The sequence below is a fragment of the Hemiscyllium ocellatum genome, chromosome 16 (assembly GCF_020745735.1).
Source record: "Hemiscyllium ocellatum isolate sHemOce1 chromosome 16, sHemOce1.pat.X.cur, whole genome shotgun sequence".
Lineage (NCBI taxonomy): Eukaryota > Metazoa > Chordata > Chondrichthyes > Orectolobiformes > Hemiscylliidae > Hemiscyllium > Hemiscyllium ocellatum.
This window is the reverse complement of record NC_083416.1, coordinates 49,545,209-49,562,458: the sequence shown is the minus strand read 5'-3', so window position 1 is coordinate 49,562,458 and position 17,250 is coordinate 49,545,209. Positions and strand designations below refer to the sequence as shown.

At 39.7% G+C, this 17,250-nt stretch overlaps 1 protein-coding gene across 2 annotated transcripts in view; it reads right to left on the bottom strand.

Annotated features, from left to right (window-relative positions):
- LOC132823210 (polypeptide N-acetylgalactosaminyltransferase 10-like) overlaps positions 1–17,250 on the bottom strand; it is a 96,989-nt gene that overhangs the window by 58,583 nt on the left and 21,156 nt on the right. For both annotated transcript variants that reach the window (XM_060836817.1, XM_060836816.1), the window contains exons 2-3: positions 3,724–3,829; positions 1,136–1,274 (exon numbers count right to left, since the gene is read on the bottom strand). In XM_060836817.1, the coding sequence (XP_060692800.1) occupies positions 1,136–1,274; positions 3,724–3,829 (245 nt within the window). The remainder of the gene's footprint in view (positions 1–1,135; positions 1,275–3,723; positions 3,830–17,250) is intronic.

Below are 17,250 nucleotides of genomic sequence, written 5' to 3'. Positions count from 1 at the left end.
GTCATTCATTCATCCATGGCTTAAGGATCTGGGACATGGTGATTTAATGGTCACTGTTTAAAATAATAAAGTGATTGAAGAGCTTAAGTGGATTATATAACCATGGTAACTGATTCGGGCGAAGTCAATACAGTTTAAAAATCAAGCAACAGGACAGAGTGAAGAAGCAGTCAGGAATCCTACTTAAGGTATGGCAGGTAATGGCAAGACTATAAGAAGAGTATTGATTAAACCAGAACAGAAAATTAATAAACTGATGAATAAAGCAGAAGTGCTGGTAGACAAGTTGGAGTGTATGGCCCAAATAAAAGAATTTATATATGAATGCATGGAGTTTGATAAATAAATTAAGTGAGCTGCAAACACATTTTTTTTCAGTTCTATTCAAAGAACAACCACCTGAAATGTTAAATCTATTTCAATTGCTGCAGATGATACATGACCTGCTGTGTACGTGCAGCATTTTCTGCTCTTATGTCAAATTTTTGACATCCACAGTATTTTATTAACTATAAGATAACTATTTCTCAAACTGCTCTAAATAGTTGACATGCACAACAATTAAGAGTTCCTGGTAAACTGTACTGCTTTCACAAAGGAATTCACCAAATCATTGCCACAGTTAAGGCCAAATAAAGACTCTGCAACATTTTGCGCTGATTTAAAGGAAACATTGCAGGAAGACAGGCTACCCATAATCTGATCCTCACACTCAATTAATCACTATGACAAAAATCTACGGATTTTACATTCAGCAAAGCACAAATGAGTCTGAGCAGAAACTAGAACAACCTTACAACTAGTGCAATCTGCACTTGGATCACCATTTATACCTAAAGTAAAACATCTGCCTGAAACAGCACCAAGTGCCATCTTTGTAAACCACTCTGATGAAAATGGCAAATGGTTAACACTACATGTGTATTGCCATTGCCCATGTCATGGATGTTATACGCAGTAGGGACAGTCATGTTTAAGTTGCAAGGCAAAGATGACCTCTATAAAAATCTTATTTTAAAAAAACAAGCAAACTGTAATATAGTTGGGCACAGTCAATTCCAAGCTTGATAATAGCTTTAAACAAATAAAAATAAACTTAATCAATTGCAAAATGGAAAGAAGCAGCTTCACTCACTTTGGATGCCGAATGTCAGGTAGGCTCCGATTCAGAGAGATTTTATCACTCACGTAGATATTGAAACCATTTTCCCGATATGCTTGGCTGCTTTGATCTTCATCAGTCAATGGGACAGGTTTCCCTTGCTCTCCAATTCCTAATAGGATAAGGCAGGTCAATATTGAAATATTTATTCACTCTCAAAAGTTAATATTGGAATATACCAAATTTACAACTAAATCACCATTCCATCCTCATGGTTTTCTTGCAATCTTTCATTATCGCTTCAAGCATGTACCAAGCAATCATTGGACAAAGTTAAATAAAGCTTATGACATTAAAGAAAATAGATCACATTGCCAAATCAATAGGGTCACAGTAGCGGTGTAGCAGGTTCAAGAGGCCAGAGGCAGGTCAAAAGCATTAGACCTCCCAGTGAGTGCCTTCAATGAACCAGGAGATGCACGTATAAGGCTCCTCCAAGACCCTTTTTTGACAAGCAGTGCACACAGCTAAATATATTGGGTTTTCTATATAGTGTGCGCCACCCCAGCTATGTGCAACAGACAGATGTGGGAGCAGGATGAAACCATTGGTTGGACCTTTAAAGGGCCTCAATAGGCACCAAGACCCCAAAACGGGCAGGCTGCATAAGCCCTCCTCTGCGTCCTGTAGAATTTCAGACAAGTTAGCAGAGGGTGGAGGTGGGGTGTTCGGGGACATGACTTGAAGACTACTGGCTGGATTTTACGTGTGGTGTGCCAGCTGGGAAGTCTAAATTCTACTCCTTTTGAATGGAAAAGGACATTTTCTCTGCTGCCCAGTCCTCCCGTAACTTTCATGTGTAGGAAAGGCTTTGAGCATTCCTGATGACGTTAGGGTTGATTTTGGGAAGAATATGGGATTTGAGTAGAGAAAATGCATTTGTGTGTGTTCTACACTGCTGTGAGCAGTTTCATTCATTGCTTTGCTGTAAGGAAAAATACACTGGCATTGGACACAGTCCTATGTTGATACAGTATTGTACTAGGGCTAGTACTCATTGGAGTTTAAATGAATGATTGGTAACCCTATTGAATCATTCAAGATTCTAGAGGGCATGACAGGCAGATGTGCAGAGGTTGTTACCCTTGTGGGAGTGTCTTGGACATCAGCAACTAATAGATTCACTAAGAGTATGCATCACAAACAACACAAAATTCAACAGTACCAAGAGTGCAAAAGTCACAGATCACCAGCATCTTCACAGGGCCATCTGTTGGGAGATTTTTGAATGGAGAGAGTATATAAAACAAAGGGTACTATTCGAAAGGGTGTGGAGGACCAGAGAGACTTAGGTGTACATGTACATTTAATTTGGCAGATAAGTAGAGAGAGCTAAACATAAAGCATACAGAACTCTAGGCTTCATAATAGTGACATACAGTACAAGTTATGACAAAATTATGAAAGACATTGGTTAGATTTTAGCCACAGTATTCTGGGCACCACACTATCAGAAAAAGTGAATGTACTGGAGAGAAGGTGCAAAAGGGGTTTACGAGCATGGTTCCATGGGCGAGACATTCAATTATGAAGGAAGACTGAAGAAGTTGGGACTGCTTTCCTTGGGAAGGCGAAGGCTAGGAGAAAACTCGATAGAACTTTACAAAACCATGACAAATGGATAGGAAACAACTACTCCCATTAGTGAACAGATTGAGAATCAGAAGTCATGGTTTAAAGTGTTTTGCAAAAGAAGCAAATGCAAGGTGAGAAAAACCTAATGCATTGCTGGGAAGTGTAGTGGACAGAGGTTCAATTGAGGCATCAAAGAGGGCATTGTATTGTTATTTGAACATAAATAACATGTCAGATTCCAGGGAAAGCGCAGGAGATTGACACCAAGTTAAAATGCTCAGACAGCTGGTGTAGATATGAAGGGCCAAACAACCTTCCCTGGAACATAAAGGTTCTAAAATTCATCACCATTTAATGCCCTAGAATTTCGTAGAGGATGGGAGGAACAAACACACTTCCACCTCAATCTCTTCTGACCCGAACACAATCTCAAGTTGCAAACTGCACTTGAAGCTGCCCTTTGCTGTAAACTGGATTCACAGTCAGTCTGGAGGCTGCAAGAAGGCCCAACTCACATTTGCACACCCTCATGTGAAATTTCAGGCCAATTATCATGACTCCTGGCTAATGCATCAAGCTGTCATTTGTTTTATTTTTCAAAATAAAATTCATAGCCCATACCTTTAGCTCTCAAACTCTTCATTAATTCCAGTCAACTTTCGTTCTACCACTTTATTTCACCTTAACTCTTTTCATTTTGGTCTGTTCTTTAATCACAAATTGAGTCATTTTCTTTTATCCAACCCACCTACTATTTCCAAATTTCCCCTTTTTCTGTCAATTCATAATCAGCTCTTATAATGGCTGTGGGCAATGTCATGAGAGATTAACAAGTAAAAAAGGTAACTTGGCTTAAATACACATTTATTACTAAAATTATTTAAAAAGGGTTAACTTTACAAGTAGATCTATTAAAGCAAATCACTTAAACATAACCATGCTTTCTTTGAACAACAGTAAGAGAACCTCTATTTAAAAATTCAGACCTGATTTGGCTGCATCAGCTCGAATTGCTTGGTGGTCATGCCAATCTTTCTTCCTCAATCTATCTTCGATGAAGAAAGTATCTTGTCTTGGCTTGATCGGTAAACCCTATTTTTAAAATAAATTTTTCATCAAAACAATGGTATAATGATAAAGGGTACCAGTGGTATGTTTAACGACTATTAAAATTTCATCGTGAAAAACAGATAGGAAAACGTGCAAGAAATCCAGCTATTCCTATATCAGGCACAAATATACACTTTTGTATCCTGCAGAGTGCAAGTCTATTGATCCCTCTTTTTGCCAAGATTTGATTTATTACTTTTGCTGTGTTTTTAAAATATGCCATCTGCTAACCGGGCAGAAAGAGTTAATACTCATTGATTTGTTTTGCTTTATGAGAAAGCTATCTTACTGAACAATTTTATCAAGAAATAAAATTAGAAATTTAAATGGGGTATTATTTGAAATGCACTACATGAAACTTCTCAGAGTGACAATCTGACATTCTAGATTCATGGTCTGTAATCACTCTAAATAATACGATTTAAATATTACTGTTAAATTAGAAAAAGATGTGCAAAAATGTTTGGGAACTATACAACAATCAAGTGCATTTATATTTTCATAATAGTGCCAGCACCAAGGAATCATGAAGATAGGGGGGAAGAAAAAGTCAGTTTCTTGGTTGCTTTTAAGATTTATCTCAGGAGCGAAACCAATGCAAAAATCCCTTAAAGATTCAAAACTACAGAGTACCAATTGTTCAAGTGAGAATCTCAAACTACAGTTCACATTGAAAGCAATTTCAATCTGCTATAAATTCTACATAAATACCATGATTACTATTATGAAGTTTGGATGTACACACCGATTAAAATTATTTAATTTGAATACTTATACAAAAATACAGGTCACACCTTCCTAATCTGATACACACTCTAGTACCCACAGTACATCAAGTCGTCCCAGAATCTTTATTTACGTTAATTTTTCTTAAACTTTGTGTAGCCTGGACACTCTGAACCCTATTTTTGGTGTGTGATTGTAAAATCATTCAACCATTAAGTATCTGAACAATATAACTCAAGGTGAAGTATTTACTTTTTAAAAGTGTTTGTGCATTGAATATACTTAATCTCCTGTGGTTTGGCAATAAACCAATTAAACTTATATCAGAACTGAACAATGTCGTTCCACATGGAAAGCCAGTTATGGCCTTCTCATGGCCATTACAAACGCCAAGAGGCAATACCAAACTAAGGAATTAATTAGGAAAAAGTGAGGACTGCAGATACTGGAGTACCAGAGTTGAAAAAAGTGGTGCTGGAAAAACACAGCAGGCCAGGCAGCATCTGAGGAGCAGGAGAATTGACATTTCGGGCAAAAAAGAAGAGCTTATGCCCGAAACGTCGATTCTCCTGCTCCTCGGATGCTGCCTGGCCTGCTGTGTTTTTCCAGCACCACATTTTTCAAATCTAGACTAACCACATGGAGACGCATCGTTTATGGCACGGCACACAGGGCATAACTGCTACAAAGAAATGTCGAGCAGAAACATGGGCAACAGTACATCCCTACCCAACAACTTCAATGCTCATTTTGAACAGAAACAATATCACCTATCCTAGTCTCAGGTGTACCTATACCCACAGTCATTGCCACAGACATTAGATCAGTCTTCTTGAGAGTGAACTCATGGAAAGCCACTGGCCGATGGAGTCCCCGGCTGTGCACTCAGATCCTGTGTGGTCCAACTGGTAGGAGAATTCGCAGACATCTTTAACCTCTCCTTTGTACAATCTGAAGTCCCTATCGGCATCATCACAGTGCCAAAGAAAAGTCATGCAGCATGCCTCAATAACTACAGCCTAGTGACTCTGGCCTCCATAATTAACAAGTGCTTCAAGGGGTTAATCATGGCTAAAAACAACAACTCCAGCCTCCCAGATTGCCTTGATCCTTTGCAATTTGTCTACCGGTGCAACCCTGGCATCATCCCTGGAAAATGTGGATAACAATGAGACCTAAGTCAGGCTCATAAATATTGACTACAGTTCTGCCTTCAACACCATAACTCCAAACAAACCCAGCTGTAAACTGCAAAACCTAGGTGTCGGCTTCGCCCTCTGTAACTGGATTCTCAACTTCCTGAGCATTAGACCACAATCTAAGAATAGGTGACAACCCTCCTCCACTGTTATCCTCAACACTGATGCCCTGCCAAGTTGCGCATTCAGTCCTCTACTGCACTCCATATACACTTACAACTGTGCAGTCAAATTCCACCCCAATTTTCACTTAGAAGTTTGCTGATGACACCACCATTGTAGGGCAGATCTCAAACAATGTCAAGACAGAGTGCAGAAAAAAAAAGAGATTGCATGCTTAGCAGCATGCTATAAAGGCACTAGGCTCTCTATCAACATCAGCAAAATGAAGGAGCTGGTCATCAAGTTCAGGAAGTGGAATGGAGGGTACACCCCTATTAGCATTAACGGGACTGAAGTGAAGATGGTCGAGAATGGCAAGTTCCTGGGAGTATTGATCACCAACAATCTGTCCTGGTTTACCCACATTGACACAATGGTCAGGAAAGCACAACAAGTCTCTACTTGTATGGAGTCAGCTATTACAAGGGGGGATAGCTTTAAATTAAGGGGAGGTATGCATAGGACAGATTTTAGGGGTAGATTCTTTACTCAGCGAGTCGTGAGTTCATGGAATGCCCTGCCAGTAGGAGTGGTGGACTCTCCCTCTTTATGGGCATTTAAACGGGCATTGGATAGGCATATGGAGGATAGTGGGCTAGTGTAGGTTAGGTGGGCTTGGGTCGGCGCAACATCCGAGGGCCAAAGGGCCTGTACTATGCTGTATTTTTCTATGTTCTATGTACTTCCTCAGGAGGCTAAGGAAAGTCACAAGGACTCTTAACAATTTTTACAGATGCACCGTAGAAAGCATTCTATCTGGATGCATCACAGCATGTTTACCTTCCCTACAATGAGGACATTGCATTCTTCTCTCTGTTCTGTTACCCTAATGTATTTTGTATGGTCTGATCTGCCCGTACATACACAAAACCTTTCACTATAGCTAGGTACGGGTGACAATAATAAATCAAATTAAAGAAATCAATGTGGAAACCAATCCAGGTACACATGATTGTGTGAATTTCACCTGAAAGAGCCATCATATACCCACAAGTACGAGTTAAAAGCGTAACGTTCCAAATGTCCATAACATGATATTAATGTAACTATTTCTTAAAATATACTTGGATCAAATTTAATTTAGTTATACCATTTGGAACCAAAAAGATAAACTGTATTTGGCTTGCCAGTTTCCTGATATCCGGACTCCCAAAAGGAACTTTTTTCTCCCCTGGATGGTGACCTTATAGAGGTTTATAAAATCATGAGGAGCATACACAAGGTGAATAGTAAAGGTCTGTTCCCTAAGGTAGGGGAGTTCAAAACTAGGCAGCGTATTTTTAAGGTGAGAGGGGAAAGGTTTTGAAGGGCCTGAAGGGCAACACTTTCACACAGAGGGTGGTTCATATGTGGAATAAACTGCCAGAGTTATAGTAGATGCAGATACAGTTACAACATTTAAAAGACATTTGAACAGGTACATTAATAGGAAAGGTTTGAGGGATATCAGCCAAATGCAGGCATGTGAGACAAGTTTAATTTGGGAAACTTTGTCAGCATGAACAAGTTAGACCAAAGGGACTGTTTTTGTGTTGTATGACTCCATCATTGTCATGGCTTTGCAAGGAAGCTTGGCCCCAATTTATACACAGCAAGATTTCACAATGAGAAGAAGAATCAATTAATCTTTCTCAGCAGCCTTAATTGCAGGTTGTACACTGTTGAGAACATGGGAAGAATTCCTTATTTTTCAATCAAAAAGTGGAATGGAATCCTTTGCGTGCAGAGGGTAGCACAATGGTCAACTGCAACCAAGAAAAATTCTGACTGTTTTGGGAGTTTTGGTTCCATGGTTCACTAGGAAGTCTGGAAGGCCTTCTCTCCCAGTTGCATACAGGAAAACAAACAGATACAGAAATTTAATGCCAGCAACAAAAATTTAGACTGTGTGGAATAATAGAATTGTTTTAATTAACTCAAGAAAGAACAAATACAAATTCAATTTAAAAAGTGGCAGGTTCAATATTTTGTATTAGTCTATTATATATTTTGATTTAATTTCATGAATCTAATCCTAACTTTTGCCCTGCATGGTAATTCAGTTAAAACAGCTCAATAATTGGATTTGTTGTATCAAGTTGTTTTTGTATGTTCTACATTCAGGAACTTCAATAAAGCACAAATGCAAAGTCATGAATGTATAAATAGCTTGCAATTTGGTTCTCTTTTAATACTCCCAACATATAGTTAGTCATTAACAAAATGTACTCAGACTATTTACATAGTGTACCCAAGGGAACTTCCAGGTCTAAAGCCTAACTCTAAGTTTGAAGATTACTAAGAATAAGACCTTGAAAATGTAATAATGTTCCACTTTGACATAACAAGTGCCTCTTAAAAAAAAATCCATAAGTTTCTGATTTGTGGGGTTGGAGCCAATGCAGAGACTGTTAAACTGTGGGAAGTTATTTATTGATATGCATTACCAGCAGTCAGAGGATATTGTCTTTGTCAGCCTGATTAGAGCTAACCGCAGGATAGTGGAAAGCATTGGCTCCTCTGTGTGCGCCTGAAACTAAACTCCATGGAAGTGATTTAAAATAAATCCAGCAGTATGTCACACAGCTGTGATTCTCAAAATGCACAAGATCCAAAAATAAATGATAGTACTGATCAGTAAATAAATGGTGTTTAGCTGCAATGGGCAAAATCTTTCTTTCTGAATTCAATTTGTTCCCAGGGAAATGGTTGCAAAGCTTATCTTGAGTCCTTTATTTTGCTTTAATCAGAATGATTTACTGCATTTTGAGAATGATAAAGAGGAAATATTTGCACCTTTTCAATAAGAGGGTCAGTTTTCATTCAAACAGACTTCAGCTTTGTCGTCTTTCCCTCTATTTACAAAAGCTGGTGAGTGAAGTCAGTAGTTCAAATACTTCATTTATTGCTCAGCAGTTAGCACTGCTGCCTCACAGCAGAATTGACCCAAGTTCAATTCCATTCTCAGGCGACTGTGTGCAGAGCTTGCACATTCTCCCTATGTCTGTGTGAGTTTCCACCGACAGTCCAAAGATGTGCAGTTTAGGTGTATTGGCTATGCTGAATTGCCCATAGTATTCCTGGATAGGCAGGCTAGGTGCATTAGCCATGGGAAATGCAGGGTTATAATGATAAGACCGTAAGACCATAAGACATAGGATTAGAAGTAAGGCCATTCGGCGCATCGAGTCCACTCCGCCATTCAATCATGGCTGATGGGCATTTCAACTCCACTTACCCGCATTCTCCCCGTAGCCCTTAAATCCTCGAGACATCAAGAATCCATCAATCTCTGCCTTGAAGACATTTTGCATCCCGGCCTCCACTGCACTCTGCAGCAATGAATTCCACAGGCCCATCACTCTCTGGTTGAAGAAATGTCTCCACATTTCTGTTCTGAATTGACCCTCTCTAATTTTAAGGCTGTGTCCACAGGTCCTAGTCTCCTCGCCTAACGGAAAAAATTTCCTAGCGTCCACCCTTTCCAAGCCATGTATTATCTTATAAGTTTCTATTAAGTCTCCCCTTAATCTTCTAAAATCCAATGAATACAATCCCAGGATCCTCAGCCGTTCCTCGTATGTTAGACCAACCATTTCAGGGATCATCCGTGTGAATCTCCGCTAGACACATTCCAGTGCCAGTATGTCCTTCCTGAGGTGTGGGGACCAAAACTGGACAAAGTACTCCAAATGGGGCCTAACCAGAGCTTTATAAAGTCTCAGTAGCACAACGGTGCTTTTATATTCCAACCTTCTTGAGATAAGTGACAACATTGCATTCGCTTTTTTAATCACGGATTCAACCTGCATGTTTACCTTTAGAGAATCCTCGACGAGCACTCCCAGATCCCTTTGTACTTTGGCTTTCCGAATTTTCTCACCGTTTAGAAAGTAGTCTATGCTTTTATTCTTTTTGCCAAAGTGCAATACCTCGCATTTGCTCACATTGAATTCCATCAGCCATTTCCTGGACCACTCTCCCAAACCGTCTAGATCCTTCTGCAGCCTCCCCACGTCCTCAGAACTACCTGCCTGTCCACCTAACTTTGTATCATCAGCAAGCTTCGCTAGAATGCCCCCAGTCTCTTCATCTAGATCATTAATATATAATGTGAACAGCTGTGGCCCCAACACTGAACCCTGCGGGACACCGCTTGTCACCGGCTGCCATTCCGAAAAAGAAACTTTTATCCCAACTCTGCCTTCTGTCAAGGTAAAAACAATGACTGCAGATGATGGAAACCAGATTCTGGATCAGTGGTGCTGGAAGAGCACAGCAGTTCAGGCAGCATCCAACGAGCAGTGAAATCGATGTTTCGGGCAAAAGCCCTTCATCAGGAATAAAGGCAGAGTGACTGAAGCGTGGAGAGATAAGCTTGGACAGCCAATCCTCAATCCATACCAGTAGCTCACCTCGCACAGCATGGACCCTCACCTTGCTCAGCAGCCTCCCGTGTGGCACCTTATCAAAGGCCTTTTGGAAGTCTAGATAGACCACATCCACTGGGTTTCCCTGGTCTAACCTACTTGTCACCTCTTCAAAGAATTCCAACAGGTTTGTCAGGCATGACCTTCCCTTACTAAATCCATGTTGACTTGTTCTAATCAAACTCTGCTCTTCCAAGAATTTAGAAACCTCATCCTTAATGATGGATTCTAGAATTTTACTAACAACCGAGGTTAGGCTAATTGGCCTATAATTTTCCATCTTTTGTCTTGATCCTTTCTTGAACAAGGGGGTTACAACAGTGATCTTCCAATCATCCGGGACTTTCCCTGACTCCAGTGACCCTTGAAAGATCTCAACCAATGCCTCCGCTATTTCCTCAGCCACCTCTCTTAGAACTCTAGGACGTATCCCATCGGGCCAGGAGATTTATCAATTTTAAGACCTTTTAGCTTTTCTAGCACTTTCTCTTTTGTAACCGCAACCGTACTCAACTCAGCCCCCTGACTCCCTTTAATTGTTGGAATATTACTCATGTCTTCCACTGTGAAAATTGACGCAAAGTACTTGTTAAGTTCTCCAGCTATTTCCTTATCTCCCATCACTAGACTTCCAGCATCAGTTTGAAGTGGCCCAACGTCTACTTTTGCCTGTCGTTTGTTTCTCATGTATTGAAAGAAACTTTTACTATCATTTCTAATATTACTGGCTAGCCTACCTTCATATTTGATCCTCTCCTTCCTTATTACTCTCTTTGTTATCCTCTGTTTGTTTTTGTAGCCTTCCCAATCTTCTGATTTCCCAGTGCTCTTGGCCACTTTATAGGATCTCTCTTTTTCTTAATACATTTCCTGACTTCCTTTGTCAGCCATGGCTGTCTAATCCCTCCCCGGATAATCTTTCTTTTCTTGGGGATGAACCTCTGTACAGTATCCTCAATTATACCCACAAACTCCTGCCATTTTTGCTCTACTGTCTTCCCCGCTAGGCTCTGCTTCCAGTCTATTTTTGTCAGTTCCTCTCTCATGCCCTCATAATTAACTTTATTTAACTGTAACACCATTATATCCGATTTTGCCTTCTCTCGTTCAAACTGCAGTAAAGTGTGGTGGTAGGTTTGAGTGGAATGTTGTTCGGAGGGTCAATGTGGATTTGATGGGCTGAAAGGTCTATTTCCACACTGTAAAGATTCTATGAAATAATATCTTTGGAATCACTTATTGAATTTTCAGCATAGGTGAAATTATTTTCTCCAATTTGACAGCTAATGTATAAACAACTGCATTGACCTACAACAAAGAACAGTACAGCGCAGAATACAGTAAAGGAAGTTGTATTTTCTCTTTTTCAGTTTGACAGTATGAAGCCTGTACTTGAGTTTTTTTCCCCCAACAGGCCTTTTTAGTCTCACAATATGATCAACACCCTTAACAACAGAAGCATGATGGCATATGTCAAACAACCCAACAATTATATACCAGTTTTTAGTTGCCTAGCTACAGTAATGGTAAGAATTTGAGGAAAGTGGTAAAACCTAATTACAAGGAAATAAAATAGGCTTCAGAAAATATTGAATACAGTGACACTGATTCTCACAATACCAAAAGTGTGCCTTGGGAAGGAAGGCTGCTGATTTCGAGTGCTTAACAAACACATTAAATTGTTCCAATCTTAATGGGAGACAATTTAGTGTGTATATTATAAATGAAGTATCTATGTAAATTACAAAGTAGAGATAATAACTGGCATAAAATTCTAAGACTATAAAGAGCATTCAAAGCCAAGAGCATTGCCACCAGAGGGCACAGTAACTGCAAGACGATACTGTATCATTTATTGACTAAAAGAAACAACTTAAGGAGGGTAAAGCAAATCATAGAACATGCTAAAATAAGGCATGCTTAACCCCAGTTATCTTTAATAAATACACAGTCACTCAGTCTTGCTTTTCATTAGAGCTGATTTGGGATTTGTTCTATTTCTCCTTACTTGACCAACAGTATTAACTTGCCTCCCACACCAAGATTTATTTTTAAAAGATATAAATAAAAATGAACTTTGTTCAGCTCCTCACTCCCATTGTTGCAGTGAAACAGCATCTCAGCAAAACTTTAAAGTATTATGTTGGGTTGTAAGTCATTGTATTTTAAACATTTGCTTCCAAGGTGAGAGTTACAACATTGAACAATACAGTACAGTACAGGCCCTTCGGCTGTCAATGTTGCGCCAACCTGTGAAATCGGTCTGAAGCCCATCTAACCTACACTATTCCATTAACATTCATACATTTATCTAATGATCATTTAAATGCCCTTAAAGTTGGCGAGTCTACTACTGTTGCAGGCAGGGCATTTCACACCCTGACTAATCTGAGTAAAGAACCTACCTCTGACATCAGCCCTATATCAATTACCCCTCAATTTAAAGCTATGTCCCCTCACACTAGCCATCACTATCCAAGGATAAAGGTCTCACTGTCCACCCTATCTAATCCTCTAATCATCCTGCATATCTCCATTAAGTCACCTCTCAACCTTCTTCTCTCTAACGAAAACAGCCTTAAGCCCCTCAGCCTTTCCTCATAAAGCCTTCCCTCCATACCAGGCAACATTGTGGCAAACCTCCTCTGCACCCTTTCCAATGATTCCACATCCTTCCAATAATGCAGTGACCAGAATTGTATGCAATACTCCAAGTGTGGCCCTACCAGAGTTTTGTACAGTTGGGAATTCAGATGTAGCTAATCAACATTTTACCAGGATATATGGCTTGAGAGATCCACATCATCAGAGAAATAGACTGAGACCAAAAGATGTATAAACAGAAGTAGGCCATTCAGCCCATCGAGTGTGCTCTGCCATTGAACAAGATTATGGGTGATCTGATAATCCGTAACCCCACTTCTTTGCCTTTTCCCCATAACCCTGGATTCCCTTACAAATTAAAAATCTCTCATCCTTGAATAACTCAGCCTCAACAGAACCCTGTAAAGAATTCTACTGATTCACTACCATCTGAGAAAGAAATTCCTCACCTGGTCTTAAACATGCAACCACTCATTCAGGAATAACCCTATAGTCCTCGACTTTCCTACAAGGAGAATCAACCTCTCCGCATCTGTCCTGTCAAGTCCGTTAAGAATCTTGTTTGTTTCATTAAGGTTACCTCTCATTCTTCTAAATTCCAATGTGTATAGGCCCCAATCTTCTTAACCTCTCCTCATTAGATTCTCCCCTCCATAGCTGGATATTCCTAAAAACTTAAAGTTAGTTTCCCACATTACAGGGAAAACAAAAACAAAATAAAAGTATCTATATTTCAACATGCAGAAATGTGGGACTGACCAGACAGAATTTGTGAAGATGTAAAGATTTGCTTTCTTCAAACAAAAGACACAGGAGCAAAAAAATGCAATTCAGAACATTTGAGTCTGCTTCTCCATTCAATGAGATCATCGTTGACCTGATAATCCTCAACTCCACTTTTATAAATTTTTCTCCATAATATTGTATTCCTTTACTGATTAAAAATACATACACACAAAAAAATCACTTTCTCTCATCCTTGAATATATTCAATAACCAAAAGTCAATAACCCTCTGTAGTAAAGATTTCTACAGATTCATTACACTCAACAGAAGAGATTCCTTACTATTTCTGTCTTAAATTGGCAACCTGTTTCTCTCAGATTACGCGGTATGGTTCTAGATTCTCCCAAAAAGCAAACCAACCTCTCAGCATCTAGACCTGTCAAGTCTTCTCAGAATCTTGTATACATTACTGTGGTCACCTTTCATTCTTTTAAACTCCAGTGAGTACAGACCCAACCTACTCAATCTCTCACCACAGAATGTCTCAGTAGCAGTAATCAACCTAATGAATATCCTCTGGACTGCTTCCAATACCACTTTATCATTTCTTCAATTAAGGGATCAAAACTATTCACAGTACTCCTTGATTTGATTTGATTTGATTTGTTATTGTCACATGTAACTAAGTACAGTGAAAAATTTTGTTTTACGTGCAATACAATCAGATCATAAGGTGATTGAACAGAGAGAAGAATATAAAGTTACAGCTGCAAAGAAAGTACTAAAAAAAGATTTGAAATTTGAGAAGTCTAACAGCTGGGAAGAAGCTGTTCTTGAAACTGCTGGTACATGTTTAAGCTTTCGTATTTTCTACCTGAAAGAAGAGGCAGGAAGAGACTATAATGAGGGTGAGAGGTGTCTTTAATGATGTTGGCTGCCTTTTCGTATCAACGGGAAGTGTAGACAGAGTCAATTGTTAAAAGGTTGGTTCCAAGTATGGTCTAACTAGTACCTTTCATTCAAGCAAGGTTTCCCTATTTTTCTGTTCTATTCCCTATAAAATAAAGGTAAACCTTCCTCCAAACTAAATCTGGATGCTAGCATTTTGTGATTTATGCATGATGGCCCCCAAAATCCCTCTGTGCTGCAGCTTTCTACAGTCTTTCTCCATTTAAATAATATTCAGCTTTATTTTTCTGCCATGAGGTCCATAACCTGTTTTCCACATTATATTAAATTGGCCATGTTTTGACAACTCACCTCACCTGTCTTTGTCCCTCAGCAAGATCTTTATGTCATCCTCACCAATTGTCTTCCCAACTACTTTACATCTGCGAATTCAGTGATATTACTTCTCATACCCAAGTCATTGATACATATATTATGAACAATTGGGACCCCTGCATTGATCCCTGTGGCAATCTATTAGTTACAGGTTGCCATGCTGAAACTTTCCCCCTTATTCCAATTCTCTGCCTATTATTTAACCAAAACTCATCCATGTTACTATACTGATGTAACAGCTTCCTGTGAAAGACAATTGAGATGAATTGCTGAGAAAACAAAATATCAGAGGAAAATCCTTGGAAATTCAGAAATATCATTTAAGTTCATCTAAAAGGGACAACATAGAGTACATCTGTGAAGTACGTGGTCATTCAAGCTAAAAGTTAAAATAGGGGAAGTTTGTTTTGTGTTTTAAAGTATAAGTTGCCTGAAAAAGGAGTGTTCAGTCAATAACATTCTTATAGTAAGGATATTCAGATCCAAGATGGCAGCGACCCAGCAAGTCTGAGTCTGTAGTGCTCTGCCAAAGACTCAGGCAAAGTGGGCTGCCCGCCTCCATCACACCTGACAAATCATTCAAAATAACTTTTATTCAATACAGTTAGTCATTTTGCATCAAACTTGAGTAGTTTGGTGCTTTGTTAAAATGACTAAGGGAAAGAATGCCCGCAGCTCACAGCAGGCGGGTACCCCACCCCCACCCTCCCCAGCTGCAGCAGAGGCGCCTGCAGCCACCCCAGGGGACTTACCTACAGTGGAGAGCCTTGTTGCTGTAATTACCAAGCTGGAAGAGAAGATCGACGTCTTCATAGAGAGTCCAGAAGCAGGTGGGAATCGCCCTCGGTCGTGCTGCAAAAGCACGACCGAGACATTGAAAAAAAAATCGAACATCGAGTTGGAGGGGCGGAGCTAAAGATCACTACCTTCGAGGCTGCAAATATCATCTCCGGGGTGGTATGGAGGGGGGCTTATTTGTTCTCCACTATGTGATTTTCTTATGTAGGCCAGGCGGTCTAGTTGATTCAGATTGGGGGGGCGGGGGGGGCATCTGCCTTGTCCTACCTTATCTCTTTCTTTTAGAGTGGGGTTGTTCCCCCCTTTTATTTTGTGTTATTATAATTAATTATTACCTGCTGAGACTGTAACTTTATAGTTTTACGGTAACTATATAGGTTTTAGTGGTATTAACATTGCTAAATGTATCTAGGTGTTGGTGTGGGTGGGGGGTTAGGGTACTCACTGTTAACTTTAGCTTTATAGTACACTTGAATTTTTCTATTTTATTATGGGGTGCCTGGGTTGAGAGTGGGGCACTGGTTGGGAGAGGATATGATGGGTTTTCGGAAAGGAAGTAATGCCCCCTGGAAGCAAGGGGGAAAATCTCCTTTTAAATATGTTTTATGTTTTGTTTTATTTAGAAATAGTTTTTTACTAGATTGGTGCGAGTGTATTAAAGAATCTCTATTTTTGTGAATTTTCTATGGTCTATGCTCAGGGTGTTTTGGATGGGGTTTCTCCTCCCGGGGGGTCTCGGACTTGCCTGGGCGATTATGGTTAGTTATTCGATTAAATGGTGCACCTGGAATGTCAAGGGGAGTAATTCGCCAATCGAAAGGAAGAAAATACTATCAAACCTCAAAAAAAGGGTTGATATAGCTGTCTTCCAAGAGACACATTTACTGGATAAAGAACACTTGAAATTACAACAGGGTGGATTTGATCAGGCCTTCTTTTCATCTTTCAGTTCAAAAAAGTAGGGGAGTAGTCATTCTTATTTCGGAAGAATCTCCTTTTCAAATCCTAAGTTAGATAAAAGATTAATCTGGACGGTACTTACTGATTAAAGCCCTTATAAATGGAGAGGAATATGGGATTTCGAATCTGTATTATCCCCCGGCACATCCTTTTAAATTTATAATGGAAGCTTTCTCCAAACTGATGGCTCTTGGGGCTCGTCATACAATTATAGGGGGAGACTTTAATTGCATTATGGACCTGGAGATAGACAGGATACCCAAGAGTACTGCGGGTGTATCCCCCAGATGCAGGCAATTGGCGGATTTGAATAAAGAGTTAGGATTAGTAGATGTGTGGAGGTGCCTCCACCCGCAAGGCAGAGATTTCTCTTTTTATTCTAATCCACATAAATGTCACACTAGAATTGATATGTTTTTTGCCCCCTCAACCTTTTTGAATTCCATACTATCCTGCAAAATAGGTCATATAGTCATTTCTGATTACGCTGCAGTGTTTATGGAAATCAAGACTAGGAACAATGAGACGGCCCCCT